General features: G+C 47.8%; 1 protein-coding gene across 50 annotated transcripts in view; it reads right to left on the bottom strand.

Moving 5' to 3' along the window:
• The window catches only part of MAMLD1 (mastermind like domain containing 1), a 144324-nt gene that overhangs the window by 31045 nt on the left and 95483 nt on the right, over positions 1 to 17796 (bottom strand). For 28 of the 50 annotated variants that reach the window (XR_012429786.1, XR_012429788.1, XR_012429787.1 and 25 more), the window contains 2 exons: positions 11316 to 13070; positions 9015 to 9137 (listed from right to left, as the gene is read on the bottom strand). Coding sequence is in view for 41 of the 50 variants with exons in the window: in XM_074028884.1 (XP_073884985.1) it covers positions 9015 to 9137; positions 11316 to 13070 (1878 nt within the window). In the remaining 9 variants the exon portion in view is untranslated. The remainder of the gene's footprint in view (positions 1 to 9014; positions 9138 to 11315; positions 13071 to 17796) is intronic. The other 22 variants (XR_012429791.1, XR_012429793.1, XM_074028894.1 and 19 more) reach the window with 1 other exon arrangement.

Below are 17796 nucleotides of genomic sequence, written 5' to 3'. Positions count from 1 at the left end.
TGTTGGCTCCTGTATTACTCAGCAAACTGTGAGTCATCCCGGTGTTTCCAGACTTGCAGATATACCAGAGAGCTAATGAAGCAAGTGGGTTTCTTATCCCATTCAGAGGCAGAGATAATGTCCGTTCTTGTTTACAGTCATTTCTTTGTTTCCCCCACCTACGTATTATCATTTCTCCAAAATGTCAAGAGAGGCACAGCCATTATGCTCAATTTTCCAGGAAAGTTATTTCTGGTTATGTCTGTGCATTTAACAAACATGCATCTCAGTAAGACATACAAAAAACCCAGATGGCCCATACAACATGATGAGTGGACGTGCAGTAAATACTGCTCTTACCAGGGATGGAAAATGAACAGTTCAGCTTGCTGCTTCTTTTAGATTGTACACTAATATTATTGCAAAATAAAAGACTGCTTTTGATTAGGAGAGGACTAGCAAGTGTTTTAAAACTGCAGCCTTTACTTTTTCATTGTGGTAAAAATATGTATAGCATAAAATGTACCATTTTAACAATTTTTAAGTGTGCAATTCAGTGGCATTAAGTACACTCACAGTGTTGTGCAACTATCACCACCATCCATCTCCAGAACTTTTTCATTTTCCTATACTGAAACTCTGTCCCCATTAAACATGCACTCCTAATTTCCTCCCTCCCCTAGCCCCTGTCACTTACACTTCTATTGTCTTTCTCCATGAATTGGACTACTCTAGGGACCTCACATGAGTGGAATGACACAGTATTTGTCCTTTGGTGGCTGGCTTATTTCACTTAGCCTAATGCCTTCAAGGATCATCCATGTTATAGCACATGTCAGAATTTCCTTCCTTTTTAAGGCTGAATAATAGTCTATTGTATGGGCATGCTGCATTTTATTTATTTATTCACCAGCTAATGGACATTTGGGTTGTTTCTCTCTTTTGGCTATTGTGAACAAAACTGCTATGAACAGACAATTGGTTGAGCCCCTGCTTTCAATTCTTTCTTTCTATTACTTTTTTTACTTTTTGAGATGGGGTTTCACTATGTCACCGAGGCTGGAGTGCAGGGCAGTGATCACAGCTCACTGCAGCTTCGACCTCCTGGTCTCAAGCAATCCTCCCACCTCAGCCTCCACAGTAGCTGAAACTGTAGGCATGTGCCACCATGCTTGGTTAATTTTTGTAATTTTTTGTAGAAGTGAGATCTCACTATGTTGCCCAGGCTGGCATTGAACTCCTGACCTCAAGTGATCCTCTGACCTCGGTTTCTCAAAGTGCTGCGATTACACGTGTGAGCCACTGTGTCCAACCTTGCTTTCAATTCTTTTAGGCATATACCCAGAAGTGGAATCACTGGATCATATGGTATTTCTATGTGTATTTTTTGAGGAACTGTCATGCTTTTTTCCACAGTGGCTGTACTATTTCACATTCCCACCAACAATGCACAAGGGTTCTAATTTCTCCACATCCTCACCATCACTTGTTATTTTCTCTCTCTGTGTATATGTGTTTATAATAACCATCCCAATGGGTGTCAAAATTTTGGTGTTTAAAGATGTGAAACTAGAAAGCTGTAGTGGAGTGCATTGTCTGTTCACATTTTCCAGAGCTCATCTTTGAAAGGCTTGCCAGATAAAGGGAAAGGGTCATGGAATCATTCCCAGTTATTCCAACTCAGGGATGGGTGAGGGCCTCCCACATCGTTCAAAGCTTTGTCACATGGAAATAAATGATCTTTAATCACAATTGCAAATGAGGAGTCCACCTTCATCTGTTGGTCTGCTGAGCCAGCTGGCCTTGACAAATTCTCTTCATGGGCCACCCCGACATGGGCCTGCAGAATAATATGCATCTCCACAGCTACGCTCACCTCCTCTGCTCAAAACTGGAGGATGGCTGGATTTGGTAGCATGCTACAGGGGAAAAAGCTGGCCAGAACCTGAGCCTTTAGCTGCAAATTGAAAGCTCCCAAAAGCAAAGCAAGAGTTGGCATAATTTCTGGCGAAGTAGAGCTATGCATCTTTCAGGCCCTGAAGGCCACCTTTAGCCCAGGACTATATATATAATGTCCTGGAGCACCCACTTTTATTTTTCCTGTGCACCTAGCTCCAATAACCCAACCAAGGCCTGTGGCTCTGTGCTTTTCATCTGAGTCCTAGCTGCACATTACTAACAAACTTGGTTCACATGGGGTAAAGGAGAAAACATCAAAGAAATGGATGAATGCTGACCCTTTATTCCACTGTCTATCTTAGAAGCTGTTGCTGAGATGAGAGTTAAGAGTCAGCTGTCTGAAGAGACCTGCAAAGGTGAGCCTGTGGGTGAGGTGGGGTGATTTCTTTGGGCCTTTCTGCTACTTTTGGCTTTCAACAACCTTACTGCTTTGGATGGGTGCAACCGACATGATAAACACTCAGCTAGCAAAAAACACAACACGATAAAACAAAAACAGTGTTTGTCACTGTAGGCAAAATAACAAAATGAGATAAAATCCCAGACTGTTTCAACTCCTAGGAAAAAGCAGAAACTCTTTCTTCTGGGTCTGGGAGCAGGGTGCTTTAAATGTAACCAGCATTCTACCCTCTGCTGTCCCCTTCAAGCTACAAAGCAGCCAGGTCAGGGCCCACATAGTTGTTTTACAGGGCAGGCCCAGATGGTGGGATTTGTCAATCCCTAAGGGACAGAACAGGCTAAAAGTACAAATAGACTCAGGAAAGGATTCCATAAATCCACGATATGGGACCATGAGTGGATCTGAGAGACAGAAGCTGGGGAAGGCACAGGACGGGGAGGGGAGGGTGCAGTCGAGCCCTCTGAGTACTCATCCTTTGCTCACCTGGATGGATCAAATCTTTGATACCCCTTGTCGCTCTGCACCATCTACTCCTGCACTCAGTGACAGTGCTGGCTGTAGGTGTTAGGGCCACAGGTGAATGGAGCAAGTCTACTGTGAGTTTCTTCTGCTCTAGATCTTGTTTACATTCTGCGAACTTTTCACCTGGGGACATAGTAGTAGTAGAACAGCACTTCTCTTTCATGTTTGTTGCGTGCACAAAACTGGACTGCTCGCTCCATGTGGTGTTCTGTGTTTTGGGTTTGTAGGTATTCATAAGGAGATACAGCTTAAAGCAGCGTGGCACAATGATTTATTTCTGTCCTCTTACGTTCTTTGAAAAGCGCAATGAGATTCCTTGCTTTGGTTTACAGTGACAAATAAGTAGATTGTCTTAATTAACTTAGCATAAAATAATTTGTACACTTCATTTTTAAACGGGCTCATTTTGGGTATCCCAACTTCAGCAAGTTTCCTTGTTTCTCTTCAGGTATGTTAAGACAAAACAAACAAAAACAAAACAAAAAACTTGACAGGAGGTTTCTGAAATGATGGCCTCTTCGGCGTTCATAAGCCAGTTACTAAGCAATGAAAAAATTCTATCTATTGATCTCTATTACTGATGCATCTTTAGTGGGCGGCTTTGTGCATCCCCATAAGTTTTGGGGTTGACCACACAAACTGATGGCTCATTCCTCTGGGGGCACAATGTGAAGTCGCCTTCATTTGAAAGTGTCATCTCACTTATTCTTCAGCTTTTAATAGAAAAAAAAGTTGACATTTAAAAGGTTAGCATTTAACAAGCAGTACATTTTAAATTTCCGCTTTTTGAAAAAGAAAAATAGCTTTGAGGTGGAGGATCACTAATGGCTCTTAGAAACCGAAAAAGAAACTGAAAAAAAATTTTTTTTTTTGATTCTTGGTAAGATTAATACCAAGTTCTAAGCCTGTGTTTCCCAAATTCAGCAGCCCATGTGGTTTCATTTCCTGGCAATTTAGAGTGGTTAAAACAAAACATTTTCAACACTGAGCTATCAGTCCCCGAATTTTCAAAATGCATGTTACACGGTGTCTAATCATGGTTCCACACAAAGCAGTAAGAAAAGGCTCCCCGAAACCAAACAGCTCTTTGCAGCTTAATTTAGAAAGAATGGTAAAACTAAGCTTGTACGTACCATCAGGTTTAAATACAAAATAAGAATACTCATTCAGGAAAACATTTCCGTGTCTGCCAGAGAATATGTACAGGGCGGGCCCCGGCTCTGACCCACGGGCTCTTTGAAATCTGACTGTCTGGTTTCCAGTCCTTTATCTGGCAAGTGGAGGCCCTTCCTTAGTTATCATTTGACTGGTGGACAACACAGAGCTTCCTCTAGAGGCTTCTGTTCTTGCATTTTAGCAGGACTAACCTTTGAAATAAAATCTGTGATGTTTCTTGCCAGAATTAGTAAAAGACAAAATTTCTCTGAGAACACGGCCAGCAGTATTGCTCTCCCCCAGTACTCTCAAAACGAGAGAGGAATGCAGGGAAGTGAGGGAGGGAGAAGACTTTTAAGTCCAAGGTGACAGGCCTTTCCTCGAAAATATGTGGCGGATCTGATTTTGGGGTGGAGGTCATGTATTTTAGTAATATAATAATTACTTTTTAAAAAATGTTAATGAGTGATTCTGAGACTAGGAAAAGGTTCACTTGCCGTCTCTGCCTCTCCTGACTTTAGTTGTAAATGGAGCAGATGTAACTTTGACCAGAATAGGAAATTCTCTTGGCCTCACTAACATGGTTTGTTCATTTTTGTTTTCAATGAAAAGTCATGGTTCAAACATGAAGAATTTAATTTGCAGAGCTAATTGAGACAGCAGTAATTAAAGGTTATGCCCCACTGAGTGGGCTAGTGTAGCCTTGGAAGTTCAAACCAATAGGAATCTTGGGTTTCTGCAAAGATTCTTTTTGGAGGCTTTGAGAGTGAGAGTGAGTGGTGGAGAAGGACGGAAAGGAGAGGAGAGAGGGGAGGGGATACCTGTGCACCATGACTACGCAGGACCAGCGTTCCTTCCTGGCCACTCATGTACATGCTCTCTGCCTTGTTCATTGTCGCTGTGTATTGACAGTAAGCCATCTGCCTGAGTCTTGAAATGTCAGGCACCCCTGAGCCTGTTGCAAGCAGCTGGGATCAGATCCACACTGGCTGCAAGTGGAACTTAGCTCCTCCTTCCCCCCCTCTCTGCCCACCTAAAGTCGACCTGTGGTTGCATTTGTTATTCAGCATCCACGTAACTCCTAGAAGTTCAGCTGGCTGTGCTTAGAGGGAAGAGAAGACAACATTCTCCCCTACCCACGGTCAGGGGCACTCAGGAAACCACAGCCTGACTTGGCGGCTCTACTTCCTTCTGGAGTCACCAACCTGTGTCTGCTGCCTTGGCTGCTCCTCAGCCACCTGGCAAATGTCTTCCTTAATGCCCCTACTCTGGAGCTGTCCGTGAGCATGCAGCCCCAGAGGGACTGAACTCCCCCTGCCCTTTCCCTCCAAGTCACCTTCCACCTCTGGAGGTCAGAGAGGAGCCTGGATGCTGAGCCGAGGCTGACTAAACTCATTCCATTGGGTTACTGGTGTTCTGAGTTTCAGGAACTTTCCTGAGAGTGACAGCTAATATCAATGGAGCATAATTGTGTACCAGGCTCTATACCAAGCGCTGTCACCTCATCTCATTTAATCCTCACAGCAGCCCCATGAGATAGATATACTAGTTATTTCCATTTTACAGACCAAAGCATGGAGAGGATAAATCGCTTGCCCCCGTGGAAAAGGTGGCAGAACTGGGGTTTGGACCCAAGTGATCCAAAGTCTGAGCTTTCTTAAACTTGGCCTTGAGCCCAGCCCCAGGGCCTGTCCCCTGCCAAGGCCCCAGGGTAAGGCCCCCATGTCCCCCGCCCTGTGCCGTCTATCTTCAGGCCCTGGGTGCTGGAAGTACTGCACTTCGGAGGGCTCAGTCTACCAGGGGTGAGAGAGGCCACAGGTGGGGACAGTGGGGGGCTTCCCAAAGGCCCCACTTTAGATGGAGCTGCCCAGATCCTCTTCATAGGCCCAACCCCTCAGAAAGGGAAGATGGCGAGTTTACTGCCTCTGCAATTGCCCGGTATTCACGACTGCCTAAGTTAAAGCTTATCCTTAAGATAGAAAGCATATCAGACCCAGTAGGGGCTTAATCCAGCCTTCTCTAAGGCAGGTTTGATTCCCCCTTCTCTACCCTCTCCATATTTGTCAAAACAACATCATGTGCCTCCTTGGTCTATTTCTCCACAGCTGCCCTCTTCCCCCTGTGCTGCACAGCCTGCCTCAAGGATCAGATTCCAGGCTTTTTTTTTGTTCTTATTCCAACTGGCCTCCATCCACATCCCTCCTCCCCATGAAACTGCACTCCCAGCTCTGCAGATCTGAGTGGGGCTCAAATGCACGTGCACTGAGGGCACTCCGGCCAGAGGCTGCCTCTTGCTATCCCCACTCTTCCACAGTTCAACTCCCATCTCCTTGACAGACTTGTCTTTGTCTTTGAGTAAATATAAGATCTGTTCTGCAGTCGTGAATAGTGAAACCGAAGTAAGTCCTAACCCTGATTTTTGCAATACACCAAGGTATCTCCAGTAATCTTCAGGGAGAAGGGACATCAGATGATGCAAACAAAATTCATTTTGCCTCAGTCTGATTAAACATCAAGATCTATATCACCCAGCCTGGAGGGAGGGTGGGGAATTTGGGGTCATTAAAATCTCACAAACCAGCGCTGGGTGTTGCAACTCCATAAAGAGTTAAAGATCCCTCCCTTAGTAATTCCAGGTCCACATCCCGTATCTGGTAATTTCAAGTCCAAGAAGCTCTGAAAGCCAATTTTACTTTTGTAAATTTGATGCCAAATTTTATGTGGGGGCACATAAAAGTTGGGTGGGGCACATAAAAGTTGGGGGCAAAAGTTGACTCTGGACTTCCTTAAATATTCATTTTTCTTTGCAAAAGTAATGAAATGCTGCTTCAGATTACACTGGAGGGTTGTGTGACATTTGGTATTTGTACCACATTACCTTCCCAAAGTCCCAAATGTCCTGAATTTGGAAATTCATCAGGCCCCAGAGGTTTCAGGTCCAAGCCCACAAGGCTGCACTAGCCCTGGCTGAGCCTGTAGTGTGTGCTGGGCACCATTCTAAGCAGTTTCAAGTTAGCATCTCCTTTGCCTTCCTAATGCCCTATGTGAAGGGGACTATTCCTTTCCCCATTTTCAGCTGAGGCTCAGGGGTTGAGTAACATTGCTCATGGGACCTGAATCAGTCAACATCTGTAGCCAGACTTGAACTTCAGTTCTGTCTGCCTCCAGTGCCCTTGCTTGCTCAACCTCCCATGCTAAACAGCTGCCCCAAAGTCATGTGGCATTGCCTTTTACCTTACGTGGACGTGAATGATGCATTGCAATTGAATAGTTCACTCAACTGATAAAGCAAAATCCCCCAAGTAGAGAGATGCTGGTCTGTACATAAAAATGAGCTCCTATACAGAAGGCTGGATTTGGCTTTTCAGCTTACTCAAGCGTTTGTGTCTCATCTCACATTTAGAAATAACTCCTTTAGAAAAATAAGATCTAGGCCAGATGCGGTGGTTCATGCTTTAATCCCAGTGCTTTGGGAGGCTGAGGTGGGGGGATCACTTGAGCCCAGGAGTCTGAGACCAGACTGGGCAATAGAGTGAGACCCTGCCTGTAAAGAAACAAACAAACAGACAAAAACCAAAAAAGCCCCCACCCCCCGCACAAAACCTCAAAGATCCAGATTCAAATGAATGTCCAGTTTTTCCATGGTAACCATTATCATCCATGCCAAATGCAACAGGTTAGTAAATGCCATATAATAGGTAATTAGTGTTCCTGAGGCTCAGCTTGAGCATCAGTAAAACTTGGGAAGTTTGCATAGCCTGCTGGAAGCGAGAAACATGTTCTTCCCCACCACTGAGGCCACCATCTGTCCTGCAGCAGTCCCAGCTCTTGCCTCAAACACTCGCTTTTTTCTTTATTTTTTTTTCTCTCCCCTGGAAGAATGACCAGGGCTGAGTTCTTAGGTCTTAGAGTTAATGGGGAGAGGCCATAAGAAGAAACAGAAGGATTGTTGAGACCCCCAGCTTGGAGGCCTGGAAGAATACCAGGTAGAGAACAGAGTGCTAGGGAAAGGAGTGGAGTGAGAGTGCCGGAGAGTTCAAGAAAGAGCAAAGTGAGATCCCCAGTCTGCAAGGTAGGGATGGCCCTTGGCCCTTTTCCCTTTTCCATCAGGCTGGGAGTTGTCCAGGAGGGTCAGGGCCTACAGCAAAAGGAGCCCACAAGGCTCAGAGGCTGCACAACTCCTATCAATCTCATGGTGGGTACAGGGTCTGGAGAGAGCGTGGCTTGTGTCTGTCCTGCCACAGCTACTGGTTTTTAGAACCACATCTTAGTCCCATGAAACAGATCTGGGAGCACAAGGTCAGGAGGTAGAGTCATCATGACAGCAAACCCCTTGTCAGCGCATACTTTATGCCAGGCCCTGTTCAAAGTGCTTTAGATGTATTAACACACTTAATCCTCAGACAACCTATCATCACCTTCATTTGTAGAGGAGGAAGCAGTTAAGAGGTGACAGTGGAAACACAAGTCTCCAGAGGCAGTGCCCCATGCATGGGAGTATGAGTGTGGGCTCTGTAGCCAGATTGCCTGCTCTGGCCCCAACTTGCTGTGTGACTGTGGGCAACTTTGGTCACTTCTCTGTGCCTTTTCCCCCAACTCCCAAGAGAATGGTAACAGCCCCTGCCTCTGAGGATTAAAATGAGAGGAGGCAGGTGAAGCACCAGGTCCCATGCCTGGCCCCTGGGCACAAGCCAGCACAGGCTGGAAAGGCAGCTCTTGGTGGCAATAGCATTTCCCATTTGGGGACCCAGCTTCTTGTCTCTACTGGCAAAGGTTGCTTGCCCCCTTTATTGTGCTCCTAGTCCCAGAGAGCTTGACTGCTTGGTCTTTCTTCTCAACACTTTCTCCAACCCCACCTAGGTAATTGGTTGAGTATGATTTGCATGACCCCAATCATTGAGAATTCTCCCTCTGAGCCAGCTGATCCAGCTCTGGGACAACACAATCAGTCTACAAAAAATGTACCCAATTGAAGACAAAACAAAACAGAAAGGCTCACAATGTTAGATGGTGACACGTCTCCAGGCTGTGGATCTTGCCTGCTAGTGAAAGAGTTCCCGTGTTGATGCCGGGGCTTCACCGAGCTAGCTGCAGAAGTCCATGCAAACAGATGGCAACAGCCCTATAATAAAATCAAACCAAAGTGCTCCTGAACTGCAGACCAGGGCCCGAGCCCCAGGTAGCCTGCTGTGTCCTATGTGCTTTGCCTGTCTCCACACCGCTTCCCCGGCCACCCCCATGGGAGCTCTGCTTGCCATACGGTCTATCAAACGACCAACTCTCTGGTGTCAAGCACTCTGCATGGTTATGCTCCAGGAAACCTGGTTGGAAAAGACACAACCTCTATACTCTAGGGGTTGCCACAGAGCTCTTGAATAAGAGGTCAGCCCCTGACAGGTGCTTCCCTTGGGCCAGGTCTCTGGCCAAGCACTTTATGATATCTCCTCCTTGATCATTCTCCAGAAGAGGGAGGCACAGTGGGAAATGGAAGTACTGAGGACAGTCACGGAAAAGCTTCCTGGAGGGGATGGTGCCTGAGCCCTAAGGAGCTGCAGGTGTTGGATAGGAGAGAAAATGTGGGAAGGGATGACCAGGCCCATGGAACGGCCCTGGAGTAAAGGCTGAGACCAGATAGCGTGGACCAAGTGCTGCAGGCACTTCTGGGTAATAGAAACAAAGTGCAAGGCAGGGCCTGATGGATGCTGAAGGGCCCAGGAGGCTGGTGGGGCCAGCTTATGGGCCTCTGGGGACATCTGAGCAAGTGTAAAACATGATCAGGTCACTGTTTTAGCAAGACGACTCATAGAGCAATGGATGGTTTATTGGGACAGACCAGTTAAGGGTCAACTGTACGAGTTCAGATAAAGAATCAAGAGGACCTGAACTTGGGCAAGGATGAGAGGAATGGGAAGGAGGGATGGTAGATGGCGACTGAGTATTCTGTGTAGGCACACATGTGACCTGGCCCCACTGAGCCCTGCCTCCTGGTATTTACACCCTCATGCAATCTCCTCTGGCTTACATCTAATGAATAGAATACAGCACAAGTGGTGGGATGTTACTTTCCAGACTAGATCATAGAGACTGTGACTTCTGACGTGCTGGCACTATCCCTCCTGCCTCTGCCCCCATTACCCTGCTTCACTGGCACACTCTCTCATGCTCACTCAGATGAAGCCAGCTGCCATGATGTGAGATGCTCTGTGAAGAGGCCATGTGGCAAGGAACCGAGGGAGGCCTCTGGCCAATAGCTCATGAGAAACCGAGGCCTCAGTCCAACAACCTGCAAGGAACTGCTTCCTGCCAGCAACCATGCGAGTGGGCTTGGAAGCAGATCTTTCCCCATTGAGCCTTGAGATGACTGCAGCCTTAGGAGATACTCAGTCAGAAGACTCAGTGAAACCATGCCAGGATTCCTAACACCCAGAAATCAGGATGTGGGGTAACGTATGCATAAGGTTTGAAGCTGGTGCTTGGGGTAATTTGTTATGCAGCCACAGATAACTAATACAGGCAGGGGTCACAGCAATGAAAACTGGGAACTGTGATAGACACAACCCAGGTGGAGTCAGCTGCATTTCATGATTGAAAAGCCTGGAGGAGATGATGGAGGGTCAGAAGTCAAAAGTAAATTCAAGAAGAGCACAGGCTCTGGAGTGAGACCACCTGGCTTCAAGTTCCTGCTCTGTCTCTTGCGAACTTTGTGACTCTGGGCAAGTCTTTCAACTCTCTGAGCCTCAGTTTCTTCATTTGTAAAATGGAGATGATAAGAGTGACTACCTTACAAATACCTTTTTCCTTTCACGACCTGCCTGAGTGTCCAGCACAGTGACAAACGGCATGCTGAGGTTGCTCAGCAAAAGTTTGCTGTGGCATTTCTAGAAGGCTTAGTGTTCATCATTCTGCCAGCAGGGATGAGATTTAAATGCTTCAGTGCAATTTCCTTACATCTTAAGAAGGATTCACTGGTCTTTCTACATGGCCCAGTGCAGGGAAGGCATTTCTGTATTCGGACTTGTCCCACCTGGCTCCTTCCACCGGGAGCACGTTGTGGGTGCAGCTTTCCTTCCAGGGAAGTTACGTGACCTGAACAGGCACTGAAACCATAACCTTGGCCTTATTAACACTGTGCTTTTAACCACACAGGATTAGCTGACTTCAGTAGACTTTTTCAGAATCATTTCCACTCTCAGAGAGAACTATAGCCTGCATTTACCCACCAGAGCCAGATATTGGCAGCATGAAACACAGTTGTTATTTCCAAAACCAAAGAACACAGCCAGATATGAGATTGTTTTACCTGTCTGGGCAGAGCAGGCATGGAATCTGAGGCCACTGATCGCTGAAAACGCTGGGGTTGCTGCATCATCTGCTGCAGAAGGAATGATGAATGGTCAGGTTGCTGCTGCTGTTGCTGCTGCTGCTGCTGCAGCTGCAAGGTGGCAGTGGCTGTGGAGGAGGCAGTGGCTGAAGAGGCCTGTGTTGGTGTCGGCTGCTGCAGGTAGTGGAGCAGGGAAGGCTGCCTAGAGGTGGCAGGCATGGAGGGCATCTTCTGGGGACCCGGCTCAGAAACAAAATGGGACAAGGGCTTGGTGTTGCCAAAAGTAAATGGCTCTGTGGCTCCTGGGCTGGAGCTTGCCATCCCCTGCTGCATGATCATGCTCAGGGTTTTGGATGAGTTGCTGTTCATGGGCTTAAAGATCGCATTTGCTTGCTGCTGCTGCTGCTGTTGCTGTTGCTGCTGCTGCTGCTGCTGGCTTAGAAGATTATTGGTGGGAGTGAGGCTTCGGATCAGGGAGCACTGTGGGGTGAAGGACTGCTGTGGCAAGCCTGGGCTGGAGAGCTTCTCCGGGCGATAGGGTGGGGAAGGCCCAGGGTTGCTGGCGGGCAGAGCAGACATCAGGTGTCCTTGAGGGGTTTTGATGGTAGAGGACACGAGGTTGGCAAGAAGGGAGCTCTGAGGGCCGAACTGCGGCTGTTGAGTGAGAGCAGGGCTGGGGAGCTTCTCAGGAGCATAGGGCATGGTGGGCCCCAGGGCAGCATTGCTGCTGGACGTCATGCTTGACAGTAAGGCATTGGGAGAGCCTCGGAGAGTGCTGCCTGACAAAGTATTGGACGACATGCAGGACACCATGAGGCTCTGGGGGCTGAATGGTGGGGGTGGTGGCGGCAGTGGTGGTGGTGGTGGGTGTGGTGATGGCACCAGGCGGTAAGGTGGAGAGAGTCCTGGAGGAGGCAGACCAGACCAACTGGGGGTGGGCCCTTGCTGCTTCGTAGCAGACCCCTGCTTGCTGGCTGCCAGTGCCTTCAGCTGGTGGGCATGATGCCACTGAGGCACTGGTAAGGGGGGCAGAGCAACAGGGAGCATAGCCTGGACCTGGCTCTTGGACTGTGCCATTGAAGAACTCGGTGACACTATCTGCTTACTGGTGGAAGGAATCGAATAGCTGATCCCTGTGGAGGACGGGATCTGAAGTGACATGCCAGTAACGTGGCTGCAACTAGAAGCAAACTCCTTGCTGGAAGCCAGGCTCTCCAAGTGTGACATCTGAACCGAAGGCTTGGGAGTTGTGCTTAGGGTTGCCTGGGGATGATCTAAAACCAGTGGCTCTTCTGGCTTCGTCCCCAGTATCTTCTCAAGATCTAGCTCGTTCGGAGAAGGGTCTTGAATTTTGGTGAGCTCCTCTAGCAGCTCTTGAAGCTCCTGGTCTACAGCCGGCACGCTGTTGATTTTCTCATAGTAAGGAACAGCAGGCCCTTTCAGTCCCACTTCTGTAGTCTGTGGTACCACAAATGGTGAGCCCATGATATTGCCATTCATAGGGTTATTCTCAAGCAGTAACGACTGGCCAGCCACTCCCATAGCCGCAGGGCTAGGATTCATTGTCAATGGAGGGACCTGCAGCTCTGCACAGGCAGTACCAGGATGGGCGCCTGGGCCCATTGCAAGGGTGACATCTTCAAGGCAAGGCCTCTTAATTTTATTAGGGTAGCCCCCATCAGCCATGTCTGGAAACTGGAAGTGGTCTTCTTCTTGTCTCCTCTTAACAGTTCCCTGTGAATGGAAGAGAAGAGAAGAGGAAAGGAGAAGGGAAGAGAGGTGAGACACACACACACACACACACACACACAGAGAGAGAGAGAGAGAGAGAGGAATTTTTATAAAGGCTTGGCACATTAAAGCTAATGAACAGGAAACGTGCATGATAAAACAGACCTCTCAGTTTAAAGACTTATAGTTGTGAAAACTATAAAATACAGCCTGTCTTTGGAACCATAGTGCTTATTTCTTCATTACTATGTTTCATTTAAACTGTCTAATTACATTTCAAATAAGGCATTATGTTGTCTGTATACTAAAACAGGATAGAACATTATGCAAAGGGTAATCTGCCCACTTCAAGGAGAATTCAATGAAACTATGCAGAAGTTACTAAATGAACCATGCGGCCAAAGGCAGGCATTGGAGAGAAAACTAGAAGTAGCTAAATAGTTTTAATTCTTTTTTTTTTTTTTTTTTGAGACGGAGTCTTGCTCTGTGGCCCAGGCTGGAGTGCAGTGGCCGGATCTCAGCTCACTGCAAGCTCCGCCTCCCGGGTTCACGCCATTCTCCTGCCTCAGCCTCCGGAGTAGCTGGGACTACAGGCGCCCGTCACCTCGCCCGGCTAGTTTTATTGTATTTTTTAGTAGAGACGGGGTTTCACTGTGTTAGCCAGGATGGTCTCGATCTCCTGACCTCGTGATCCGCCCGTCTCGGCCTCCCAAAGTGCTGGGATTACAGGCTTGAGCCACCGCGCCCGGCCAATAGTTTTAATTCTTACCTATCTACAGACACATACATTTTAACAAAGGAATACCATAGTATAGACTTGAACTTTTAGGTTGCCTTCTTGTCTTGGTTAAATGCATCAGGCTGCAGTGGTAAAATAGAATACAACAGAGCCCTTACAGGAAAGTAGTAGATCTGGATGTGTTTTCTTGGGGAGCTGTTTAAAATACTGTTTTGGGGAAAGCACAAGTTTCAGAACAGTCATTGTAGGCATCGTATTCGTTGTTCCATTTATTTTTACACACACACACACACACACACACACACTGCTATGTGTACACAAAAATAATTTGGAAGGACCTATACCCAACAATTTGGAGTGGTCATTTATTTGGGATGACTGGCAATTCTCTTTCTATTCTCTTCACTTCTCTTTAACGAGAAGGACTCGTAATCCAAAAATTTAAAAAGGTATAAAGTTATCTAAATAAGAAATTCTCCTCTGAAGATGCATCCTCAGGTTGGGGAGATATCAAACAATGAGAAAAGGTCCCAATCTGGGATCTGAACCTCAGGGGAGCTGCCCACCCTTTATAGAAGCACAGCCTGCAAACTCACTAGCAATGTGAGACTTCCTACTCTTCATGGCTTCATACAGTTATCCATCGCGTTGTGTTAATGATCATGATGTGTATGTTAGCAGGTAACCGGGAAAGGAAGTGGGGGCAAAGGAGTATGTGCAGGAATGATCAAAATAAGGAAAGGAAGAGAGGGATCTGGAAACCACCTGAATGCCGATAAGTGAACAGGTAGAATTCTTTTAAAGCTTTTTTCCCCCCTACAAAATAACTCTTTTTCAGCTTTGGAAGTTTCACTAGGACATACAGTACTCATCCTCTGATGTCACCTTAAGTTTGGCTCTTCTGGTTTGATGAGCTTGTAGCCCACTAGGAGCTCAAGGCATGCATGGGGTCACTTGCCAGCACGATGGGGGGCATGACTGTCATGGCCAAGTGAACATCAAAGTAGATCCCCAGGGCTGTATGTCTCAGGCCTTGCTGCACATCAGAATCACTTAGAAACATCCACATTCCTGGGCCCTCCCACCACAAACTGACAGCTTCATCAAGGGTGTGGCCCAGGCATCGGGAGTTTTTCCAACAGCTCCATGACTGATTCTCAACAGAAAACCACTGGCCCAGAGCAAGGTTGGAGGCAGCGTGGCCTAGGGCTCTGATCTTGGCCTTGCCACCGAACCTCTCAGAGCCCAGTTTCTTTATGTGTAAAATGAGTGTAATTACATTTCTTTTCTCATGAAGGTGCTCTGACTATTAAGTGAAACAGGGCACATTGTATGACACCTAATAGCTCCTCACTAACTGGTACCTGGCATTTTAAAGGGCAGGTATGGAAGGGTTCTGGGAGTCCAATTCCCTTCTTAAAGACAGGGTGGTCTCTGAGACCCAGAGAGGGGCAGGCCTTCCCAGAGTTGCTCAGCCAGAGGGCAACGAAGCCCAGGTCAGACGCTGGGCCCCTCCACCACCACTCAACTGCCTCCAGACCCACTGCCTTCGCCATGTTGGTGGTAGGACACTGCATCGCCCCCACAGAAGGGGCTTGCCAACTTGAGTGAGAGGACTTGCACACTTCTTTGACTTTTCTTTTGAGATGCCCACAATCTGAACAAGGGCACTTCAAGGGACAGCTCTGTCACCAAACTCATCTGAGACCTGAATACCATGGGTCAGGAAGGAATGGGTTGGAGAGGGGTAGAGCAGGTACAATAAGAGGTCTGAGGCCCATGCAGTCATTCAGTGCCCACTTTCCCAGGAGCCTGACTGGGCACAACACCCATAGTGTCCCTGAGCTGGCCCATGGAGCAGCTCACTAACTGTTTGGCCCACAGCAGGTGCTCAGTAAATGGCAGTTGAACGAATCAATGGACAATGGAACATAAATGACCCAACACACAGGGGACTCAGCCATTTACTCAATCCATTATGGAGCAATCTACAAACAAGCCACTGTGTCCCAAACTAAAATTGTGTTTCTTCTACATCCTCCCAAAGAATCCAAAGAGATCCAATAGGTTAAAAATAGAAATGTACGAAATAGATCAATCAGGGATGATTGCGTGTGGGTTTGACATAAGGATCCCCCGCAGGGAGTCTGAGCTGGCAACAGTCAGTCCCAATGTGCTGTTCATGATGTCTCGAACTGCAAGACAGTTGTAACAATGGTGAAGCAATGCAGAGCCAGGCAGGCCAAGGAGGGGTTGGGGGTTGGGGAAAGGAGGGGAGGGCAGGGGCTGTGAGGAGCAATGGTCTGGCATCCCTGCCAGGTGAGCCTCTGAAATTTGCTGGCAGCTTCTATGGGCTCTCAGAGCTTTCACTTAATTGTTGGTCACCCTTAACCTCTGGGAGTAAGGTGCAGGGATGGAGGAGGCAGGGCATGACCACCAGACACTAAAGGTACCAGCTGGGGCCACTGGCAAAGGAAAGGAGGCTGCACCTCTCCTACATGAGAGCCTGTGTACACACACCTTTTCCAGCACCCATCAACTGCATCCCAAGCAAATGGTCCCTGATCAATTCCAATTCTAGAAACCAACTGACTACTCAATAACAAAGTAGATCCCAGCAGGCTGCCACTGCTGGAGCGGATGTCACTTTTGATATGCCAAGTCTGTGGCTGGACAGCTGCTAGCATGTACACTCACTGAATGTTTCGTGAGGATGCCTAATAAAGGGGGCAGGCTCACCTGGCTTTTCTCAGGGATGGGGTTGAGGTTGCCGACTGAGGCTGCTGTTTTGGCAGAGTGGCAGGCTGCAAGCCTTTTCTGAGCTTTCATTTTTCAATGCACTTCAATGAGACTCCACTTTGTCAGAGGCCATGCGGCTCCATGTTTTGAATTTCATGGAATGAGCTTTCAACGGTGAGCCTGAAGTACCTGGCTGAACAGCAAGAACACCAGCCAACCCTAAACAAGGCCTAGGAGAGGCGGCTGTGTTTACACGGAAGTGCTCAGCCTTGCTGTAATAGCATCTGCTTTCACCAGACATCAGTGAGGCGTGGAAATCTATTATCCAGTTAATTTTGCCCCTAGATAAAGGCTTGCTTTCGTGTCTCCTCTTTCGCAGTCCCATGATCTGTTACTCATCTCAACTGCGAGAAGTTGGCTGGACTTTCCCCTGTGCCCAGTGCCATGCTCGTGCCTTCACTGGGTCACCTGTGCCTGTGGCTGATGCCGCTGAGGTTTTGCCTGCCCGGACTGGGTGTTTCTTTTCTTTCTTTTTTTTTTTTTGAGACGGGAGTCTCACTCTGTCGCCCAGGCTGGAGTGCAGTGGCGCTATCTCGGCTCACTGCAAGCTCCACCTCCCGGGTTTACGCCATTCTCCTGCCTCAGCCTCCCGAGTAGCTGGGACTACAGGCGCCCGCCACCTCGCCCGGCTAATTTTTTTGTATTTTTAGTAGAGACGGGGTTTCATTGTGTTAGCCAGGATGGTCTCGATCTCCTGACCTCGTGATCCGCCCGTCTCGGCCTCCCAAAGTGCTGGGATTACAGGCTTGAGCCACCGCGCCCGGCCCGGACTGGGTGTTTCTGACTAAATCCCACAGCCACCATTTTAGATCAAGGGCAGGAGATAGCTCACTGCTCCGGAATGACCTCCCCTCCCAGCATCCAGGTTGGGGGCGGATGGTCCCCAACCAAGCTCCCAGCTCTTTCTAAATGAATCTCCCTGCTTCACCCATGTGCTTTTTTCCAGTCTCTGTGGTCTTGATGACAGCAGGGTATTAGTCCTAGCTATGCCACAGCTCCTACTTCCTTCAGGCCTCTCCCTGTGACTATCAGTAGACACTGGCAGGATTTCTACAGAGCATATCTCAAGCTTCTCTTCTTATAGAAAACAGTATGGGATATGATTTGTTTTCAGACAATTGGTTAAGGGATAAGGACACTGGACTCCAGATGTCCCCACTCCCAGCTAGAGCCCTCATAGGCCCTGCCTTT

Source organism: Macaca fascicularis, chromosome X (genome assembly GCF_037993035.2).
Source record: "Macaca fascicularis isolate 582-1 chromosome X, T2T-MFA8v1.1".
In the NCBI taxonomy this organism is placed as follows: Eukaryota; Metazoa; Chordata; class Mammalia; order Primates; family Cercopithecidae; genus Macaca; species Macaca fascicularis.
Note: the sequence above shows the minus strand (reverse complement) of the source record. Positions and strands in the feature narration are given on the sequence as shown.